Below are 22,000 nucleotides of genomic sequence, written 5' to 3' on the forward strand. Positions count from 1 at the left end.
CCAGAACATACAGACAGACAAAAGCCGCTAGACCCCATCACAAACAGAACTCTATAATCCACAGGTGTTGCTTCCCTCAATACTGGTTTGTGACGTCTCTGTTGCTGTTAAAATTGACAATCTCTGTGACAATACTCTTGACTGCAACTGACTGAGACAAGTGAATTGTCATAGGTCAGAAACAATGATAAAAACCTAACCCAGAACTTCAAAGCCAGACAATTTCAGTGAACTACACATTGTTCTAATTCAATCTAAAATCTAAAATTGTCTGACCAGTTTACTCTCCCTGTCTTTTTCTTGTGAGACAGTTCTACCTGTTTATGATATATATCATGTGTAAGTCACTGCGTGAATGTTGCCTCGAAGTCGAACGATCCAGCAAACATACTGATGTAAGTACATTTTGTTATCTTTGAAAGTGTATTTTTGTAAGGAAATAGCGTCCATTTATATTGCAATAACCCTTCTCATTAACAGTCTTGACACTACGCCGCGTGTTTGTAAATAATGCCATTTAAACAATCTAAATAAATAGTTAGCGCGCATAGCTCTCTGCCTGGCTCAGCCAACGATAAGGACACTTTTGCGATAAGAGCGGAGCGCCGCTACCGCGCGTTTCCAAAAGGGCTGTAAGAGGCGGTGAAACATCTTAGCGTAGCATACAAGATCTTTGCTGCAAGCACGTTTGTGTTCATGTGCAAAAGAGACAGGTAAACAGACATTGGGCATAAATCAAACAACCACACCGTTGTATCATGGAGCATAAATCAAACAACCACACCGTTGTATCATGGAGCATAAATCAAACAACCACACCGTTGTATCAGTCACCTTGCACTTTATTTCTTCCAGTTGAGCACCTAAGCAGGCAAAAATGGCACTGAAGGCACGCTTTCACACACATTCTAAAACTTGTCACAATTAATCAACTATTAAACTACAACTACGCATGTCAAGTAAAATACAAGGGAAAACTGATACAGTTTTCAACATTCAAAAAAGGGTACCCACACTTTCAATGTTTTTTATTATAGCAAAACAGCATACACTTTCAATTTTTTTTACAATCACTCTACTCAATAAAGAGAAATATTTGACTTCCCGAGGATCTAGGTGAAGTTTGAGTCAGAAAGAATTCCCCTAAGTGATTAGGACTAAAAAAAAAATAGGTGTGGTTACGGTAACCCGACCTACCCTATTTTTAGGGGCCGATCCTATAACTTTTTATTACATTTGTCAAAAAAAAAAAAAAAAAACGAGTGAAAAAACGCAATGAAAGCGAAAGCGCCTGTGTCGCACACTTATTTCCCTGTCAAGCAGGTTTAATTTGTACACATTAGAAAAAAAAGTAAAAAAAAAAAAAAAAGTGATTGCCTACCTACCTACCCTATTTTTTTTGGCTATGTTACCGTAACCACACCTATTTTTTTTTGTTGCCTTAACACCAAGGCTGTGTTTTTTTCTTCAAATTTACTCACTAATACCAGAGAGGTTGGATCAATTGCATCAATGCCTGCATTGCAATATGTACCCCCAAAAACAGGCACTTGTAATTAACATTATCTTTACTTTCTTTTCTCAAACTAACCCTAACAAACAGTACATTGCTACCATAGTATTACAGAAAAACTGAGGAACCGAAATTTGTGGCAGATTTGTTCATTTCATTTGAGATTTGTGTATGTGCATGGCATGCTCTTCAAATAAATAATAAAAAAATGCCGTACTACAAAAGTAATGAATAAAAGATTTGTTCTTTGCATCTATCCTCTAAAAAAAACGGCACAACTTTATCTGTCAAGCTTTGTTCACACACCATACAAACATTTAATTAGATAAAATGTGTTCTTCATATTTTGATACTGAAGGAGCTAAAACTGCAAAAGTATGCTTTTTGACTAATCACCTCTTGCACATTCTCAGAATAACTTCCCCTTAGAGATTTCAATTCATTCACCAATAAAACATGAAAACATGTTAAAATCACAAGTACTCTAGAAAATAATACAAACTCCTTTGGTATGCAGAACAAGTAAAAATGTAACTCTTGAAAGATGGTTTCAAACTGAACAGCAACTTTGACGCAACTTAGAGCGGACTTTTGTAAAATTGTTAACAATACACACAAAACCTTGGGATGACAACCAGGTCACTGTCAATGTCATGCACTCTTTGAGCGTTTTTCACAAGAGAACAAGTTTCGCACATCTTAATCAGGCTTCTGTGGCTGTTGACAGCCACAAAAAAATAGTCCGTCATGCCACACAATGTCACGGATTCAAAGATAAATTTGATCAAGACGCTAGGTTTTGGCAAGGGAAGCATATGAATCCTAATACTCACCAATTACTGAGGTGAGTCAAAAAGCATTTTCATCAATGATCAAGAAACAGGTTTTGCACATCTTAAATTAAGCAGGCTTAAAAACAACTGTTGACAACACATACAAAACCTTGTCACGCTATCCTCGTCCCTTTCATTTCAACATTATTTCATCGGCATAACACGCAATTCATATAATTTTTTACTGAGCGACATTTTCTGATGCAATGAAAACCAAAAAATACTGTGCAACTTATTTGTATGCCACACTCGCAGGTTGGCGATAACAGGTAAATGTAGTTTTGGAAAAGTGTTATGCCCCCCTGAAAACACTGCATGCAGACCTGCAAACCCCATATGCACCAGGAGTATTCTCAAAGAAACTTGGCGTATTTTCAGAAAAATGTTTGTTCCCCACACAGCATTCAAACAACCAAAATACTGGATCAGTTTCAGGATGCGCTTGTGAAAAGAAGCAGTCTCGGAATTTTGTTGATCATATTTATTATCCACCCACCGTTCTGATCATATTTTCGACAATTAGGTGTACAAAATACAGCGAAATGGTATAGGTTTCCAGGTCTGTGTATGCAATAACTTACGCATACACACAAATCTGTTCTCAGCGCGTTTTGATTTTCTGGCTCAGTAAGGTACTGTACGTCAGACTTAACTGGTGTGAAACACTACACACTTGAGGTAAGCGATAATGAACAGGTTTTTCAAACACACTGTGTATCATACTGTCAGTGTCATGCATAAAACTGACAAAGTGTCCGAGTATGGAGGCTCATGAAAACTGCACAAATGACATGCATGAAACTGACAAAGTGTCCGAGTATGGAGGCTCATGAAAACTGCACAAATGACATGCATGAAACTGACAAAGTGTCCGAGTATGGAGGCTCATGAAAACTGCACAAATGACATGCATGAAACTGACAAAGTGTCCGAGTATGGAGGCTCATGAAAACTGCACAAATGACATGCATGAAACTGACAAAGTGTCCGAGTATGGAGGCTCATGAAAACTGCACAAATGACATGCATGAAACTGACAAAGTGTCCGAGTATGGAGGCTCATGAAAACTGCACAAATGACATGCATGAAACTGACAAAGTGTCCGAGTATGGAGGCTCATGAAAACTGCACAAATGACATGCATGAAACTGACAAAGTGTCCGAGTATGGAGGCTCATGAAAACTGCACAAATGACATGCATGAAACTGACAAAGTGTCCGAGTATGGAGGCTCATGAAAACTGCACAAATGACATGCATGAAACTGACAAAGTGTCCGAGTATGGAGGCTCATGAAAACTGCACAAATGACATGCATGAAACTGACAAAGTGTCCGAGTATGGAGGCTCATGAAAACTGCACAAATGACATGCATGAAACTGACAAAGTGTCCGAGTATGGAGGCTCATGAAAACTGCACAAATGACATGCATGAAACTGACAAAGTGTCCGAGTATGGAGGCTCATGAAAACTGCACAAATGACATGCATGAAACTGACAAAGTGTCCGAGTATGGAGGCTCATGAAAACTGCACAAATGACATGCATGAAACTGACAAAGTGTCAGAGTATGGAGGCTCATGAAAACTGCACAAATGACATGCATGAAACTGACAAAGTGTCCGAGTATGGAGGCTCATGAAAACTGCACAAATGACATGCATGAAACTGACAAAGTGTCCGAGTATGGAGGCTCATGAAAACTGCACAAATGACATGCATGAAACTGGAAGACTGAGGTTTATGATGATAAAGCACAATGAAAAGAATAAAACTTATATACAAACTACAATAACAGTGTTTTTTTGAGACAGTGAATACACGCACATCCTGCACATGAAAAGAACAAAGATAATAGATATGATAAGATACAGATAAATATGATGAGAGAATGGTTTTCATGCAAAAGCACACACACAAATATACGCTAAATACTGATAATTTACAACCAATCAAAAGTGCTGTCTCTAAACTGAGAATTTTGCTTCCAAACACATCATTTCATTGTCAATGAGTCCAAGAGTAATGGAGTAAGTTCCAGAGCTTGTAATTTCGACAAGATATTTTTCACTCTGGCAAAACACTTTATCTCATTCTAACGCAAACACAAACACACACACTCTCTCTCTCTCACTTTTTTGGATTACCAGAAGGATTTCATCTTTGCAGAGTACAAATCAGATTTCCCGCACCATGTCTGACATATACTCACACTGAACGCAGTATAATGTAGAGTGTGTACAAGTGTGTGTTTGTGTCTGAGCAAGGAAGAGAAATTGGGTGACAGCTTTGTACTTGTATATATATCAAGCCAAGAAATGCTCATAGTGTATTGAGCATTGTTGTAATGAAGTCTGATGTCTCATCGCAAAATCTCCCATCCAAACACAAAACCAGGTGTCCTGTCATGTGACCTGTCATGTGACCTGTCATGTGACGTCTCCTTCTCTCACAAGACCACACTTCATGAAGTTATGAATGTGACTGGAGCTACATGACAGGCACTCATTTTTCCACAACAAAAGAATCATTCTCACAAGCATAAAATGTAGCTTTCTGGCACCCATTTTCCTGCAACACAATTATTATCCACATAAGGCACAAAAAAAAAAAAAATTGTCTGTTTCTGGTAACATGGCTAAAAAAAATAGGGTAGGTAGGTAGATATAAAATGTCTAATTTTTCCTTTGACGCTGACCTGTGACCTTGAAAAAGGTCAAAGGTCAACGAAACCATCGTTAAAGTGTAGAGGTCATTGGAGGTCACGACTAAACAAAATATGAGCCCGATCGCTTTGATAGTTTCCGAGAAAAGTCCAACGTTAAGGTGGTGTCTACGGACAGACTAACACTGACCGATTACATAGAGTCACTTTTTCTCAAGTGACTCAAAAATCGCGCAAAGAGACTGGATTCACTATACATAGAGACAAGACACTCAACACATTTACAAATCTGTGACAAAGACTGAAAGAGTATGACATGTTTTTCTTTGTTTACCTGGTCTGATATTTCCATGATGAAACAGAAAAGAAGACTTGAGACATCTTACATCTTGAGCTTGGACAAATGGGAAAATTTTTTGAGTTTGGAAAAAAAAAGTTTAGGGTCGGCGCCGAAATTTAGGGTCGGTCGGGTGACCAGAAACAGACAATTTTTTTTGTGTGGCCTAAGCATAAAATGCAGCTTCCTGGCACGTATTTTCTCAATTTCCCACAACAAAAGAATCATCCACTCAAGCATTAAATGCATCTTTCTGGTACCAATTTTCCCGTAACACGATAATCATCCACTAGAGCATAAAATGCAGCTTCCCTGACACACATTGCTTACAACATAAGATTGTCTCCCTTCTGACCAACAGACTAGGAAAGAGAAATCACTCTACCTAAATCATGGATGCGACCATACTGCTCATGACTCTCACATTTTCTCTCTATCTCACAACACAAGATCCACTTCCTTAAATCCTCATGGACTAGGAAAGAGAATTCACTCAACCAAAGCTGCAGACGTCACTGAAACGCTCTTGACTCACACATTTTCACCACGTCTCTCAACACACAAGATCAGCCATGGATGTGATAACACAGTTCTCTCAGTCTACCACTGCAATTGCCGCACATTTTCTCACAAGATCATTCCCTCACACAGCCTAGTAGTGGAGAAAGAAATCCCTCAATCTCTGAGTCTACCACTGCAATTGCCGCACATTTCTCACAAGATTCTTCCCTCACACAGACTAGAGAAAGAAATGTCTCAAGCTTTCAGCCAAGGATGTGACTCTAGCGCCTTCTGACTTCGGTCACCATAGTCGTACGTCAGTTCTTCCCCCTTTTCTATGTGTTGTGAGGCGACGAGGATTAGGTAGGGACGGTCGCCGACAGTGACGGCTTTGGTGTGACAATTTCCTTTTCGACTGTGGTTAAGCAGTCGACCGAGCTTCCCGCTCTCAGTTGTTGCGTCAATGCTGCAAACACACGCAAAGAACTTAATACAGACATGGGAACCAGGATACATGAGACAGTCTGTAAATAACCTACGGTTCCCAAGTAATACAAGACGGATCATAAAAACACAATGGATGAAAACAAGGGTTGAAACATTTCCATTTACCTCAGTGTTGTTCCAAGCCTTGGTTTTTGGTCATTTAGACTTTTTTTTTTTAAACAAATGCCTCATTTCAACTCCGAACCGAAGGCCTGAAAGTGGCGAGTAGAAACATGTAACTGGCGAGTAGAAATGTTCATCTACTCGCCAAATGCGAGTTAAGTTGCTGAAACAAATTGTTGGTGTGGCTAGTAAAGTTTGCTCTAGTACACTTTCAGAATCACAGCCAAAGGCGAGTGCACCATTTTTTATATTTAGTCAAGTTTTGACTAAATATTTTAACATCGAGGGGGAATCGAAACGAGGGTCGTAGTGTATGTGTGTCTGTCTGTGCGTGTGTGTGTGTGTGTGTGTGTGTGTGTGTGTGTAGAGCGATTCAGACTAAACTACTGGACCGATCTTTATGAAATTCGACATGAGAGTTCCTGGGTATGAAATCCCCGAACGTTTTTTTCATTTTTTTGATAAATGTCTTTGATGACGTCATATCCGGCTTTTCGTGAAAGTTGAGGCGGCACTGTCACGCCCTCATTTTTCAACCAAATTGGTTGAAATTTTGGTCAAGTAATCTTCGACGAAGCCCGGGGTTCGGTATTGCATTTCAGCTTGGTGGCTTAAAAATTAATTAATGACTTTGGTCATTAAAAATCTGAAAATTGTAAAAAAAAATAAAAATTTATAAAACAATCCAAATTTACGTTTATCTTATTCTCCATCATTTGCTGATTCCAAAAACATATAAATATGTTATATTCGGATTAAAAACAAGCTCTGAAAATTAAATATATAAAAATTATTATCAAAATTTTTTTTTCGAAATCAATTCAAAAACACTTTCATCTTATTCCTTGTCGGTTCCTGATTCCAAAAATATATAGATATATGTTTGGATTAAAAACACGCTCAGAAAGTTAAAACGAAGAGAGGTACAGAAAAGCGTGCTATCCTTCAGCTTCTCAGCGCAACGAATACCCCGCTCTTCTTGTCAATTCCACGGGCACTGCCTTTGCCACGGGCGGTGGAGTGACGATGCTACGAGTATACGGTCTTGCTGCGTTGCGTTGCGTTCAGTTTCATTCTGTGAGTTCGACAGCTACTTGACTAAATATTGTATTTTCGCCTTACGCGACTTGTTTTAATTTCAGGCCCGAACCGTTGGATGTCCAACAGTTTTGATACAATAATATTTTGCGGCAAGGACATTTTGACAGTAATATATTTGAATCCAGGTCCAACTGACCTATGGTCCTTTGTGTCTGGGAACAACACTTATCTTGCATTAATCAAACCACCTATTAATTAACAAAAGCCACTCACCAGTACTGTTTGTTCTTGTGATTGAAGTAGTACATGTAACAGCCGACCTCCTCGTCGCGCTCGTAGAGCTGTTCGCGCTGCTTGGCGGTGGTGATGTTGACCAGGTCCCCACAGTACTCCACCACAAAGTCGTCCTTCTCGAACGACTTGGTGGCCACCACCCCGCGACCCTTGCCCTCAAACTCAACAACCTATAACATACACAGTTCACAATCATGACCCTGCCAACTTTGCCCTTGATCAACAAACTGACACACACAGTTCACAATCATGACAAACCTTACTTCTTCTTCTTCTTCTGCGTTCGTGGGCTGAAACTCCCACGTACACTACGTGTTTTTTTTGCACGAGTGGAATTTTACGTGTATGACCGTTTTTACCCCGCCATTTAGGCAGCCATACGCCGCTTTCGGGGAAAGCATGCTGGGTATTTTCGTGTTTCTATAACCCACCGAACTCTGACATGGATTACAGGATCTTTTTCGTGCGCACTTGGTCTTGTGCTTGCGTGTACACACGGGGGTGTTCGGACACCGAGGAGAGTCTGCACACAAAGTTGACTCTGAGAAATAAATCTCTCACCGAACGTGGGGACGAACTCACGCTGACAGCGGCCAACTGGATACAAATCCAGCGCGCTACCGACTAAGCTATATCCCCGCCCACTGACAAATCTTACGACATAGGTCTGGCAGATAAGTAGCACTGTTTGCCTGCAAGACTTTTCAAAATCTACTTGTTTCTTGTAATTCTACGGCATCTAGATAAAACGTGTGGCTATATATGGTCTATTCATCAGGAGATTTCATGGTTAGAATGAAACAGAAAAGAAAGAAGACAAAGCAAAGTCTTGTCCTGAAGTCTGTTTTAAAGTGTTTGATATGTCATTGTCTCCCATTCTTCTCCTGTGGAACTTCTGAAAGTTGAAAAAAGTTTATTTTTCTAGCTATGTGATACAGCAGCACCCCCAAAGACAGTGGAGGAAAATCTGAATTTTGTCAAAGGTAGATAACTGCTTGTACAGTACCTAAAGTGAAACGTCATAACCTAAAAGACAGCTGAACTTTTCAAAAAGAACAGTGTTGCAGAGGGTGGAATGATTGGAATCAAAGCATAACGAGAAAAATGAGTGTCCACTTTCAGAAAGGTGTACTTTTCTAAAGTTTGTTCAACTCAAGAGCTAGCCGTCAAGTCCTTGTCAAAGGCCACTTGCAGGTTCTATTGGCAAAACAGCCTTTGAAACTTAACCCCACCATTTCTATTCCAGGTTTTTTTTCTTTCTTGCTTTTGTAACCAAACAATGAATTCAGCACAGAGAAATAGATAACGAGGAAGAAGAAGCACAGACAAGAAATGGCTGAAAGCAAAAGTCATTACCATTCATATTCAGTGTCTCTCAGCATTTGCATTTGTGTCTACATACTTTGCATCAGGCCTATCATTACACATCACAGAATTCAGAGAAGGGTACCATAAGGCTCTTTGTCAAATCATCACTGGCAAAGCTTTTAGCTTAAGTTACCAAACACAACAATCAGAAACAAGATGAGAATGGGCAGAGTGAAACTGGCCACCAAACACACCAATCAGAAACAAGATGAGAATGGGCAGAGTGAAACTGGCCACCAAACACACCAATCAGAAACAAGATGAGAATGGGCAGAGTGAAACTGGCCACCAAACACACCAATCAGAAACAAGATGAGAATGGGCAGAGTGAAACTGGCCACCAAACACACCAATCAGAAACAAGATGAGAATGGGCAGAGTGAAACTGGCCACCAAACACACCAATCAGAAACAAGATGAGAATGGGCAGAGTGAAACTGGCCACCAAACACACCAATCAGAAACAAGATGAGAATGGGCAGAGTGAAACTGGCCACCAAACACACCAATCAGAAACAAGATGAGAATGGGCAGAGTGAAACTGGCCACCAAACACACCAATCAGAAACAAGATGAGAATGGGCAGAGTGAAACTGGCCACCAAACACACCAATCAGAAACAAGATGAGAATGGGCAGAGTGAAACTGGCCACCAAACACACCAATCAGAAACAAGATGAGAATGGGCAGAATGAAACTGGCCACCAAACACAACAATCAGAAACAAGATGAGAATGGGCAGAGTGAAACTGGCCACCAAACACACCAATCAGAAACAAGATGAGAATGGGCAGAGTGAAACTGGCCACCAAACACACCAATCAGAAACAAGATGAGAATGGGCAGAGTGAAACTGGCCACCAAACACACCAATCAGAAACAAGATGAGAATGGGCAGAGTGAAACTGGAAACCAAACAAAATTCTTTGAACTTCTTCTTCTGCGTCAATGAGTTGAAAGTGAAACTCCCGCGTTCACTTGTGTTTTTTTGCATGAGTGAGTTTTTACGCCTATGACTGTTTTTACCCACATCATTTCGGCAGCCGTATGCCGCTTTCGGGGCTAGATGAATTTGTGTTTCTATAACCTACTGAACTCGGACATGTATTAGAGGATAGGAGGCCGGCGCCTTATCTACTAGGCCATTGCGGCTGTGAGTACTTGTCCAACGTAGACTTTGAGAGAAACATTACCTCCAGTCCATCTTCACAACCAGTCTTGATCTTTTCTGCCATCTCCTTCTCTCGGGCTCTCTGCAACAAAACGTATTACTCAGTCAAAAGTCTTCATTTCATGTACTCTACAGTAGAACCTTTATTTTAACTGTAGTTTAGGACTTCCCCCTTTGAAAACTTTATTTTCAGATTTTGTTTCTTCATAACCTCTGTTAGTGTTACTTACCTCCATTATAAGACTCCCTCCTATTTATTCATTTTAAGACATACATTTCTCACATTTTGTTTTCGGTCTTAAAAGGGTTTGACTGTATTACCCCAATGCTGGGAAATTCGGGTCGCTTCCTCCCAGTGGAAAGCTAGCAGCAACAGAGTTGCACTACCCAGGTGTGTGCGTGTTTAGGTGTTATCAGCCACCTGCACTTATGGCAGAATGACCGAGGTCTTTCACATGCCACTGTGGTGACACAGGGGTAGGACATGGATACCGTCTCTGATTCTGCACATAAAGTTGACCCGTATCCTTCCCTGCCGGGATTCGAACCTGTGACCTTAGGATCACAAGTCCAGCGTTCTACCAACCGAGCTACCCGGCCCTGTCAAAACAATAGTGGACCCCGCATCTCTCCAAACACATGAGAAAATCAGGTCTTTAAGTTTAAAAGGAAGGAGTCTTAAAATGGAGGTAAACCTACTGAGGTCATGAACAGAAAATCTGACAATATCAATATGTGACCCTCCACCACGGAATGAGTCGCATGTCACCTTTGCATGATTTTCATATTTGTACATTTTCCCAAAGAGTTTTTTATGCTCTATCCAGTGGAGTTTACCAAAACAAATGCATGGGTGAAACTGATCAGAATTGAAAATAAGGAAAATGAGGCTGGGGTCCAGGGGCCGCCCAGGCCCTGGTGGGGTGCAGGGGCAACGCCCTGCTAGGGGGCCCAGGGGGGCAAAGCCCCCCGGAAGAAAACGAAAAATCAGGCTTTTAAGGGTAAAAGTAGGCCTATCCTGGTATCTCAAACACACAAATTTGCACATTAAACATGGTAACAAATGCCAAGCTGTAGTCCGATAATTCGCGCGCCCAGTGAAACAAAGACTCAGCGATGTCCGGTCACTGTGTTAGGGGGAAAACAGATCAAATTGGTGGCGAAAAAAATCTTTTTTAAAAAAAAAATTTTTAAAATATTTTCAAAATAAGGAATTCCTTATTTGACCAATTTCATTTGGCAGATTTCCGCCCTGAGGCGGAAAAGTTTTACCCATGCAAATGCTTCTTTCAATGTTTAACAAGAAGAGCAAACGCTCGATCGAGTCACTTTCGCAGTTCTGAATATTATATGAGGCATCAGATGGACAGGAAGAAATTGCTATTCACAACACAATGAGTCACGTGCACATAAAATTTGAGCCCGGTCACTTTTATAGTTTCCGAGAAAAGCCCAACGTTAAGTTGTGTGTTGCCGAACAGAAAAGGCTAGTTATCTCCCTTGTTTTTCTGATAACGTTCGTAAAAGGCTACAGATGTAAATACTTTGATGTAAAGAATAATCCTACAAAGTTTCAATCACATCCGATGAACTTTGTCAAAGATATAAAATGTCTAATTTTTCCTTTGACGCTGACCTGTGACCTTGAAAAAGGTCAAAGGTCAACGAAACCATCGTTAAAGTGTAGAGGTCATTGGAGGTCACGACTAAACAAAATATGAGCCCGATCGCTTTGATAGTTTCCGAGAAAAGTCCAACGTTAAGGTGGTGTCTACGGACGGCCGGCCGGACGGCCGGCCGGCCGGACAGACTAACACTGACCGATTACATAGAGTCACTTTTTCTCAAGTGACTCAAAAATTGTAATCATGTGTCAAAATACTGGATCGGCTTCGGGATGCGCTTGTGAAGAAAAATAGTCTAGGAATTTTTCTCGTCATATTTTTTTTCACTGACCGTAATGATAGTATTATGGACAATAATGCATACAAAATACGGCAAAATTGAATGGGTTCCCAGGTCTGCTAATGCTTCCCTTAGTGAGTAAATATTCTCCATCTCTTCTTGGATGGACTTTGGGAGGTGATGAAGATTGCCATGACACCCAGCATTGCTTCTGCTGCTGAATCTCAGTCGCAGGTGGAACTGAGCATATCTCTGGATAACGATCAACTTTACAGACTTGTAGCCTTAGCATAATTCAAACTTTAAATTGTGAACACTTTCAGTTTTTTTGTTATAACTTTAACTTGTCATTATTGCCCTAGGCTCATTTGGCTATGACTGATTTTCAGCCTCCGTGTCAGTTTTAAACAAGAAAATAATGAATGCCCTGCAACTATTAAAAGATAGTGATGTGAAAGCTTACCTTGAGCTGTCTGCTGGTCATGCCTTGTCTGCTGCTTCTCCGCACGGGGAAGAAGGAGGTGATCTGTTTCTGGGGGGTGTCATCATTCTCAGGTTCCTTGCTGCTGGCCACATAACACACAAATCACTGTACAACATGTCAAACTTTTTCTGCGTTTAAGAAATATCACTCACATGTCCCTTTGACAGCAATAGAAATACATTTTACACAGAGAGGTGCAAAAAGGAGCCTTTTGAATTTGATGTTGATTCTGTTTTCACTACAAACTAGAGTTTCCTCTCCCACACACATTTACTTTAAGTGCAACAGTTTAAGTGTAACACTGTAAGGCAAGTTCTCTTGAAGCTTGACTATGACAACAACAAATTTGCTGAATGTGACTGTGAGAACCAAATATGTATGGACAAAGAGTGACATCTGACAGACACACACACACAAACACATTCACAAAAACCCAACACAGAGACAGACAGACAGACAGACCGACACACACACACAGAACACAAACAAACTCACAAGAAGCATAAAATGAAAACAACCACCAACAAAGACCAACTCACCTAGCCTTGGCAGCTGGTTTGCCCTTGGAGGGAACAGCTTTCGTCTTGGTGGGAACAGCAGCAGTACTGCTAACCGTTGTAGCATCGGCATCCGTGGTCACAGCAGAACCTTTGCCAGATTTTGCCGCCGCCGACTTAGTTCTAGCGCCTCGCTTGCGTGGTTTCTTGGGCCCTGCAACACCACCGAGCATTTCAGTGTGTGACTGGGGGGGCACATTCTCTACGTCCGCTAAATGTTTGCCACTCTGTTTACACTTCTTGGAAGCGCTTCTCTGTGCGCTGCTCACAGCCACAATTTCTTTTTTCCGCTTCTGTGTGCTGCCTGTGTTTTGTTTTCTCCCTTTCTGCTGGTTGTTTCCATTCTGTCTTTTCTTGCTCTCTGAGCAGGGTTTGGTGTGGGGTTGCCGGTGCTGAACGGTGTGCGCTGAAGGCTGCAGGTTGATGTTGACCGGCACCAGCACCGGTGACGACTGGCCGGGAATACTGACCGGCACGAACACCTGGTTGGATTTCTGTCCACGGACATGTATTAAAGTGGGCACGGGTATATACACAGGACCATCGGGCCGCCCGGCAACGCTGACAGGCATAAACACCTGGCTGGTTCTGGACAGTCCATGGCTGAGGGGCACCACAAACTGGGGAGAAGAAGTCACTGACTGTTGTTGGATTAATGACACAGGGGGAGCCACTGGGCTCTGCACTGCAGCGCCTAGGCCTAAGCTGACAGGGAAAGGCACAGAGCTAGCACCAGCAGGATCAGCCCGAGAGTTGTGAAAAGACGGCCTGGGTTGTGCAGCAGGGTGTAATGTCACTGGGTACGGTACCTTGGTTGTGCCAGGAACTGAAGGTAGAGCACAGACTCTTGCACTCGTCACAGGTGATTTGCTCCCTGAGAGTGAGACTGAGAGGTTTGTAGATGTGTTTTGCCCTGATTGCCGAAAACTAATGGCTTGACTGTCACCGTCAGAAAAGCAGTTTTCACTATCTTCACTTTGAATTTCAACACTGCAGTCCTCAACAATGCAAACATCCTGCATATCATCCTCATCATCTGAGATGGTAATGTACTCCACTGATGAGTCATCTCCACAGAAATGATAGCTGTGTTCTGACAAGACCTGCTCCTTGCTGTCTCTGTCTCCACCACTGACATGTGTTGAACAAGCAGAGAAACACACGTCTCCCTCAGCCTCACACTTACTCTCTTGTGAGCTTGTCACGCCACTCTCGTAGCCTTCATCGCTTTCACTAGCTTCGCACTCATCACCTCTTTCCCTCAGGTGTTTCGTCTGACAAGTCTCAACGGCAGAATCCGGTACTGGGGTCATCCTGCTTTCAGATTCAAGGTCGTCGCCTGAAATCCACCACCATAAGGTCATCAGCTGTGTCCGCTTCAAAGTTTCTTCTTTTCCAGCTAGTGTTAACAGCACTTGAAAACTACTTCTAAGTTCTACTTCTAGTACATCATGCACATGCACTCAATGATCACACGCCTATTCCTGCACAGTTTGTGCAGCACACAGAAAAACGAAACTTACAAAGTTTCTGACTTGAATTACCCACATCACATGAAACGCAGTGTGCACAGATTTACAAATAGACCTTAGTTGTGGAAGACATTCATACGGTTGTCTGCATTTCAACACACACTTTAAAGCAACGCTAAGGCCTAAAAAAAAAAATAGGTGTGGTTACGGTAACCCGACCTACCCTATTTTTAGGGGCCGACCCTATAACTTTTTATTACATTTGTCAACAACAACGAAAATGAAAACAAGTGCAGAAAACGCAATGAAAGCGAAAGTGCTCGAGTCGTCATGCAGACGACAGACGATGCAAGGGAAATAACTCCTTCTACTAAAAAGGCCCAACAGACGCTTGCCATGACAAAAATGGCGGCATCTTCTTCAGTTGCGAGTGCTACACGCTTGGTTGCTCTGCTATTAAGAAAAAAAGTTTAAAAAAAAAAGTGATTGCCTACCTTCCTACCCTATTGTTTTTGGCTATGTTACCTTAACCACACCTATTTTTTGTGTGTGCCTAATAACAAAATTATTCAGAACATCCTTCAACCTTGCAAATGCTACTGATTAGCCCACTCTTCTTGCGGAAGATGAAATCAACTTACCCTGCAAGTCAAAATCACCATTTTCAAAAGGTTTGTGCAGCAAAGCCACATAGACAAAAAAACAACGACTCCTTTTGTATAAGTTATAACCATCATCTTATTTGGTTCAGAATCAAATGCATACAGTGTTGTTCCCAGACTCACATGACAGAAATTAAACTGGAATTGGATTGAAAATAGGCAGGGTTTAGCCTGGGAGAAAAAAGCAATGGGACATTTGTCCCCCTCAGCCAAATTCCGATGGGACATAGTCGAAGGCAAGAAGCCCAAAGACATGTACGCGTTTTGACCAAAGATGCAAAATGGTGCAATCTGATAATTAGCCGCTATATCGTGTTATCTGTGTGTGTGCGTGTGCGTGTAATCCGATGTAAAGTGTACATTTGGTGGCGCAGTGGTACGTAATGTCAATGCGCCCTTTGACGCACCGAAGGGAATTGGGATGGTACATTTTTAGATTTAATGCGCTTAATGCGCCAATGGCGCAGAGCGCACTAGTAAATGTTTGTTCGTTCATGGGCTGAAACTCCCACGGCTTTTACGTGTATGACAGTTTTTACCCCGCCATTTAGACAGCCATACGCCACTTTCGGAGGAAGCATGCTGGGTATTTTCGTGTTTCTATAACCCACCGAACTCTGACATGGATTACAGGATCTTTTTCGTGCGCACTTGGTCTTGTGCTTGCAAGTACACACGGGGGTGTTCAGACACCGAGGCGAGTCTTCACACAAAGTCGACTCTGAGAAATAAATCTCTCGCCGAACGTGGGGACGAACTCACGCTGACAGCGGCCAACTGGATACAAATCCAGCGCGCAACCGACTGAGCTACATCCCCGCCCGCACTAGTAAAGGTATCGTAATCTGTCTGAATGTCCTGGCTTCAAAAACATAGTTCTGTCAGAAGACAACATATGTATGTCAAAACCATGGTGGACTTTTGCAAGGGGTCAGAACAATGAATCAAATGAAAATCAATCAATGCACCATTGACCGAAGCCTTAGAACAACACTGTGATAACTAGCGGCAAATGGGACAGTACAGACTGGAGACCACTGCTATTAGGCCAAAAAAATAAAAAGGTCTGTTTACGGTAACATAGGGTGAAAAAATAGGGTCGGTAGGTCGGCTTTTTTTTTTTTTCTTCTCCCCTCTCTATGATGTTTCACAGGTCATTTCTTCTCATCAATCCCTGTTTTTGCCCAACATAACTATAAACAGTACTTTGAGCTTACCTCCCTTCTGTCGTCTGCTGTTTGAGCGCAAACAGCTCTATTTTGGATGCGTTTTTTTTCCCCAGACGATCCAAAAAAAAAGATTAGGGTTGGGCCTAAAAACTAGGGTCGGTCGGGTTACCGTAAACAGACCTTTTTTTTTTTGGCCTTAAATCAACAGTACCAAACTGACCTGTAGCGCTGGTTGCACTGGATGCTCGGGGTGATGGGCTCGTAGCGCCAGGGCAGTCACCATTGGGAAAGAAGTCAGTGATGCGTGACACAGGTGTCTTGCTTCTGGCCGACACTTCAGCCATCCTGCTGGACAGTCTATGGACATAGGTCACTTGAGTAAGTATGGCTATCTGAATTAAACATTAAACTTTTAAAGCCACACTCTGCATGAAAATGAAATCACTTCTTTCTTCTCAGATCAGATCTATCCAGGCTTTATCGATAATCGAGGTCTGTCGTTTGTCATCACACTCACATTTTATGCGTACCCGACCCTGGCAGACAAATCAGCACCGCATGACTGTCGGATATGCTGTCCGTAAAGATTGGGACTTTTTCTTAGTACACCTGGTGACTATCTTACTTAGTATCACTTTTTGCACTGAAATTCAGCATGCACCTTTGCCAGCTTTCCACGTGACACTCCAGTATCCAAACGACAGACCTCAATTAGTCAATACCACCATCCCCCCCCACTTCGACACATACCCCAAATCAACATTTTTACTGATTTTGTTAGGCAACAAACAAAATGTTGGTTTAGGGTAACGTGACCCAAAAAATTAGGGTTGGTAGGTACGCTTTTTTTTAAAATTTGAAGTCGAGTTCAAAGAAGGTTTTTTCCCTTAGTCTCTCGGTATGGTTCACAAAATGTGCCAAAGGTTTGGTGGTTGTTTTTTTTAGGTTCGGCGGGGAAAAAATAAAGTCGGTTACCCTAAACCAACATTTTGATTTTCTGGCCTTACATAGTGGGATTTATCTAATTTGCTAAACTAACATTCCAGGTTGACAGTGAAACTAATTAATGCATAATAAAAATTCCCACTCCGCGCAGATAACACCAAGGCTGTTGAAAAATTGCAATGAACGAACGGCACACACACTGACACAGTGATTTGACTTAACTAGATATATCCTCCCTCATAGTTCTACCTTGGTAGTCCACCAGGTGGGATGTTAGTTGAACTTGCACTTTGACTACATTGTTAGTACAGGCCAAACTTTGTAAAAATAAAAATGCACGTGTAACACAGGCCTGAAAGTGGCGAGTATTTTACTTGCCATGGCAAACAGAAACATGTAACTGGCGAGTATTTTACTTGCCATGGCAAATAGAAACATGTAACTGGCGAGTATTTTACTTGCCATGCCAAATAGAAACATGTAACTGGCGAGTAGAAATGTTCATCTACTTGCCAAATGCAAGTAAAGTTGCTGAAACAAATTGTTCATTTAGCTAGTAAAGTTTGCTCTCTGGCTAGTAAATTTTTTTTAAATCACTAGCCAAAGGCGAGTACAGCATTTCTTGGACTTTCAGGATTGAAACAATATAATTTTTCTCATCGGCCTTGTTGATCCCCCATAAGCTCCACATCGAATATACCCCCTAAGCGGTACACTTATTGGCGACTTATTTGACTTGAGAAAGAAAAGCATGTCAGTTTCTGTCAATTGAAGGAAATTCGTGGCGAAATTTGATAGGTTTTACCCTAAAATTACTTTGAAAACGTGTTTGAGTAGATATACTTCCCTTGAATCATGGAAGGGTTTTTTGTAATGATGGTAATTTCTATTTTGATCCAAAATACATTTTTTTAGCGGAACAAAATAGACACCATGATTGCAAAAGTAGCACTACCAAAAATCGAGCATCAGTACTTGGGAAGGGAGGGTGGGGGGCAATGTGAAGTTTAAGCGAGACTGACCGCTGGTGAAAACAAGAAGAGCAAACGCTCGATCGAGTCACTTTCGCAGTTCTGAATATTATATGAGGCATCAGATGGACAGGAAGAAATTGCTATTCACAACACAATGAGTCACGTTCACATAAAATTTGAGCCCGGTCACTTTTATAGTTTCCGAGAAAAGCCCAACGTTAAGTTGTGTGTTGCCGAACAGAAAAGGCTAGTTATCTCCCTTGTTTTTCTGATAACGTTCGTAAAAGGCTACAGATGTAAATACTTTGATGTAAAGAATAATCCTACAAAGTTTCAATCACATCCAATGAACTTTGTCAAAGATATAAAATGTCTAATTTTTCCTTTGACGCTGACCTGTGCAGGCATGGGAATTAAAAATTGTAAAAAAGGCTGAAAATTTTAAGTTATAACAAAGTCGACGGCGCGAAGCACCTAGCCTTACTAGGGGGGTCCGGGGGCATGCACCCCGGGAATGTTTTTCTCTCCAAAGAACCCAAATGGTGCTATTTGGTGTTATCTTAGCTCTAAGTTTGCCATTTAATTCAGTTTTTAGAACCATTTTTGCCTTCTCCATTTTTTTTCCGGCGGAAACTTCTGCTTTTTCGGCGGAACAAAAAATTAATTCGGCGGAAATTTGCCTTTCGGCGGACAATTCCCATGCCTGCTGTGACCTTGAAAAAGGTCAAAGGTCAACGAAACCATCGTTAAAGTGTAGAGGTCATTGGAGGTCACGACTAAACAAAATATGAGCCCGATCGCTTTGATAGTTTCCTGTCAAAGATATAAAATGTCTAATTTTTCCTTTGACGCTGACCTGTGACCTTGAAAAAGGTCAAAGGTCAACGAAACCATCGTTAAAGTGTAGAGGTCATTGGAGGTCACGACTAAACAAAATATGAGCCCGATCGCTTTGATAGTTTCCGAGAAAAGTCCAACGTTAAGGTGGTGTCTACGGACGGCCGGCCGGACAGACTAACACTGACCGATTACATAGTCACTTTTTCTCAAGTGACTCAAAAATGGTCTCAGGAGAAAAGATATTGTAACATTGTTACAGTTACACAGGCAATCTTCAGATTTAGTTAGCTATGTGTGTCTGCACGCAGAATGAGTCTTAACAGGTTAACTCTCCTTCAGTATTTGAACCTTGATCTCACTTCCACGGCCTGATTTACTCCCAATGTAACTGTAACTCCCCCCCCCCCCCCCCCCCCCCCCCCGCAAAGTTGCATGACTGATATATTTGAGACTGTGCCAAAAGGTCAGGTGTCATGTCTACTGTCCCGAATGACACACGATTGCTGACATTTCACCATTGCCAACAGAATAAACAAATAAGAAATAAGTAGAAAATGAATGTGAAAACTGACTTTAATTGTTGATCAGTATTTTCTATACCACTAACAAATAATCTACTTGCACATAGCTGTTTGGCAAATGTATGTTGCATGGGACACACTGACATGAAAGTGGAAGATGTTTTTCCCTCTAGAGAAACTACATATCAAGTTACACTTTTTGTGCTCTTCCATTCCAGTTGGCAATCAATTGTTAACGCATGTTATTAGAAAAAATAGAACGAAAACAGATTAGATAGAATGAAAAATGTACTGGTGATGTCATTTGGGACATACTGACATGAAAACGTCACCTTTTGGCACAGTCTCATTTTAATAAAGTTCTCTGGTTTGATTTTTGGCACTACAAATGGGACATGTTTCCTCTTCTTTGAATGTGATGTCACTTCCACTTCCAGAAAAAATAATGTACATGTACTAATGCCCCCCCCCCCCCCCCCCCCCCCCTAAATAATAATTGAAAAGCCTGCACCCGCAGCTTTTGGTCAAACTCCAACATTATAACGAAGTCTAGCGAATAAACCTCAATACACCATTAAATCTACCTTGCAATGCTAATGGAAAATAAAACGTGTCTACAGCTTTCTGGCGCTGTACTTGTGACTTGTCAAGTCAGAGTTACTGTGGCAAGATCTCATCTGGTCAAGTACACACTGACGGTGACAGTCAGAGAATCAGACGCTTTCGCATCAGCCTCGTTTTATCATCGGTGGTCCCCGATCATCGTTTTGCTTGGAGTTTGGATGAACTGAAGAGCACAGTGCCCTTTTCATCTTTCGCCGTGGTGATATTTCGATTCTCGGCCTCGTTGATCTAGTTAGTATAAACTCTACACAGAACAAAAAACCACCCTTCGATAGTACTGATGAGCGACCTTGTGTACCTTACATTCATGGGGCCAAATTTGTCCAACCAATTTTTTTTTATTTAACTTAGAAATTTGATTCATCCTAAAATGTTTACCTTCTTACTCAAGGGACGTAACCACTCGGTACACGTGTTTTCGAATAAATCGATTTTGGGGGTGAAATCTATTACATTTCACCACCAATTTTCTTCACATGCATGAAACTGACATGCTTTTCGTCCATAAATAATTTCACTTCTTAATTTTACCAGGAAAAAAACATTTCAGTCTTATCGAGGGGGAAATATGTACACAGGCGAAAGATGAAATCGTGACACCCTCAAGGCTCCTTTAACCCATACCCATTAGCTGGCCATCGAAATGCGTTGAGCTATCGATCTAGATTAACACGGGACAGTCACTGAGTAAGATTCAAAACGACCAGAAATGAAATCATCGGCGAGTTTGTTCAACACGGCCCACAGGCACAGTCTGACAGTGCTCTACTTTGGGCCTACACTACTTTTCAATCTTTTGCAGTTTTGGGGACTAAAAATCCTGTAAAAGAACACACAAAATTAAAAGAGTTAAAAATGCACAGAAACTCAAAAGGCCTTTCAATACTGAGCATACATGATAATTGCTGTGTTTACGCACTGATCTGTTACCAACCTCCTCAGAACAAAATGTCAACAGCAAGAACCCCTGTTTCTGTAGAAATTTCAAATGTGGCCTTGGAAATGTTTGAAAGCCATAAGGCGATGTTAACTACGAGCTGATTGGACAAATCGGCACGAAGTGGATTCACGACGCGCGGCGCGTTGTGCAGCGTTGCGATTTACGACGCGCGGCGCTTCGAGGAACGCTACGATTCACGACGCGCGATGTATTCTGCTGTTACATTTTCTTCACAATCGCAAATATTACAACAGCTACACCTATCTGATCTATTTGAGAAATAAAACAGAGCACCATTCTCTCTCTCTCACTCTTTCACCTGCGTTTACCATACAATATCGCTGCGGTGCACAGCGCGCCGCGCTCTGTGAATCGCTTGCCAAATCGATAAGAAGTGACAGCGTCTGCGCAGTACACACCGGAAGTGAGAGATTAACAAAGCGCAAGCCGTTTATCTTATCTGAACGTTCTTTTTTCTCAAATAAAAGAATATAGATAATTTTCTCTCTTCAAAATACGTTATTCCGCTGTGATAGATCCCACCAGCCAGATGACCCGACATCAAATATAAC

General features: G+C 41.6%; 1 protein-coding gene across 1 annotated transcript; it reads right to left on the reverse strand.

The window, feature by feature from the left end:
• Positions 1-821: 821 nt before the first annotated feature.
• Positions 822-21,711, reverse strand: LOC138976714 (uncharacterized). Its single transcript, XM_070349586.1, has 7 exons — positions 21,423-21,711; positions 16,805-16,941; positions 13,264-14,620; positions 12,704-12,803; positions 10,358-10,417; positions 7,776-7,966; positions 822-6,318 (listed from the first exon to the last, which is right to left on the reverse strand). Exons 2-7 carry the CDS (start codon positions 16,926-16,928, stop codon positions 6,108-6,110), a joined length of 2,043 nt encoding a protein of 680 aa, XP_070205687.1. The 5' UTR covers positions 16,929-16,941; positions 21,423-21,711; the 3' UTR covers positions 822-6,107.
• Positions 21,712-22,000: the final 289 nt, after the last annotated feature.

Source organism: Littorina saxatilis, linkage group LG9 (genome assembly GCF_037325665.1).
Source record: "Littorina saxatilis isolate snail1 linkage group LG9, US_GU_Lsax_2.0, whole genome shotgun sequence".
Classification (NCBI taxonomy): domain Eukaryota; kingdom Metazoa; phylum Mollusca; class Gastropoda; order Littorinimorpha; family Littorinidae; genus Littorina; species Littorina saxatilis.

What these genes read in the sequence shown, in the direction of transcription:
- LOC138976714 (XM_070349586.1), bottom strand. Translation starts at nt 16,928, where the DNA reads ATGGCTGAAGTGTCGGCCAGAAGCAAGACACCTGTGTCACGCATCACT. An exon ending in TGACCAGCAGACAGCTCAAG is followed by an intron (nt 10,418 to 12,703) that starts GTAAGCTTTCAC and finishes GTTTTGTTGCAG; the next exon opens with AGAGCCCGAGAGAAGGAGAT. An exon ending in GTTGTGAAGATGGACTGGAG is followed by an intron (nt 7,967 to 10,357) that starts GTAATGTTTCTC and finishes TGTATGTTATAG; the next exon opens with GTTGTTGAGTTTGAGGGCAA.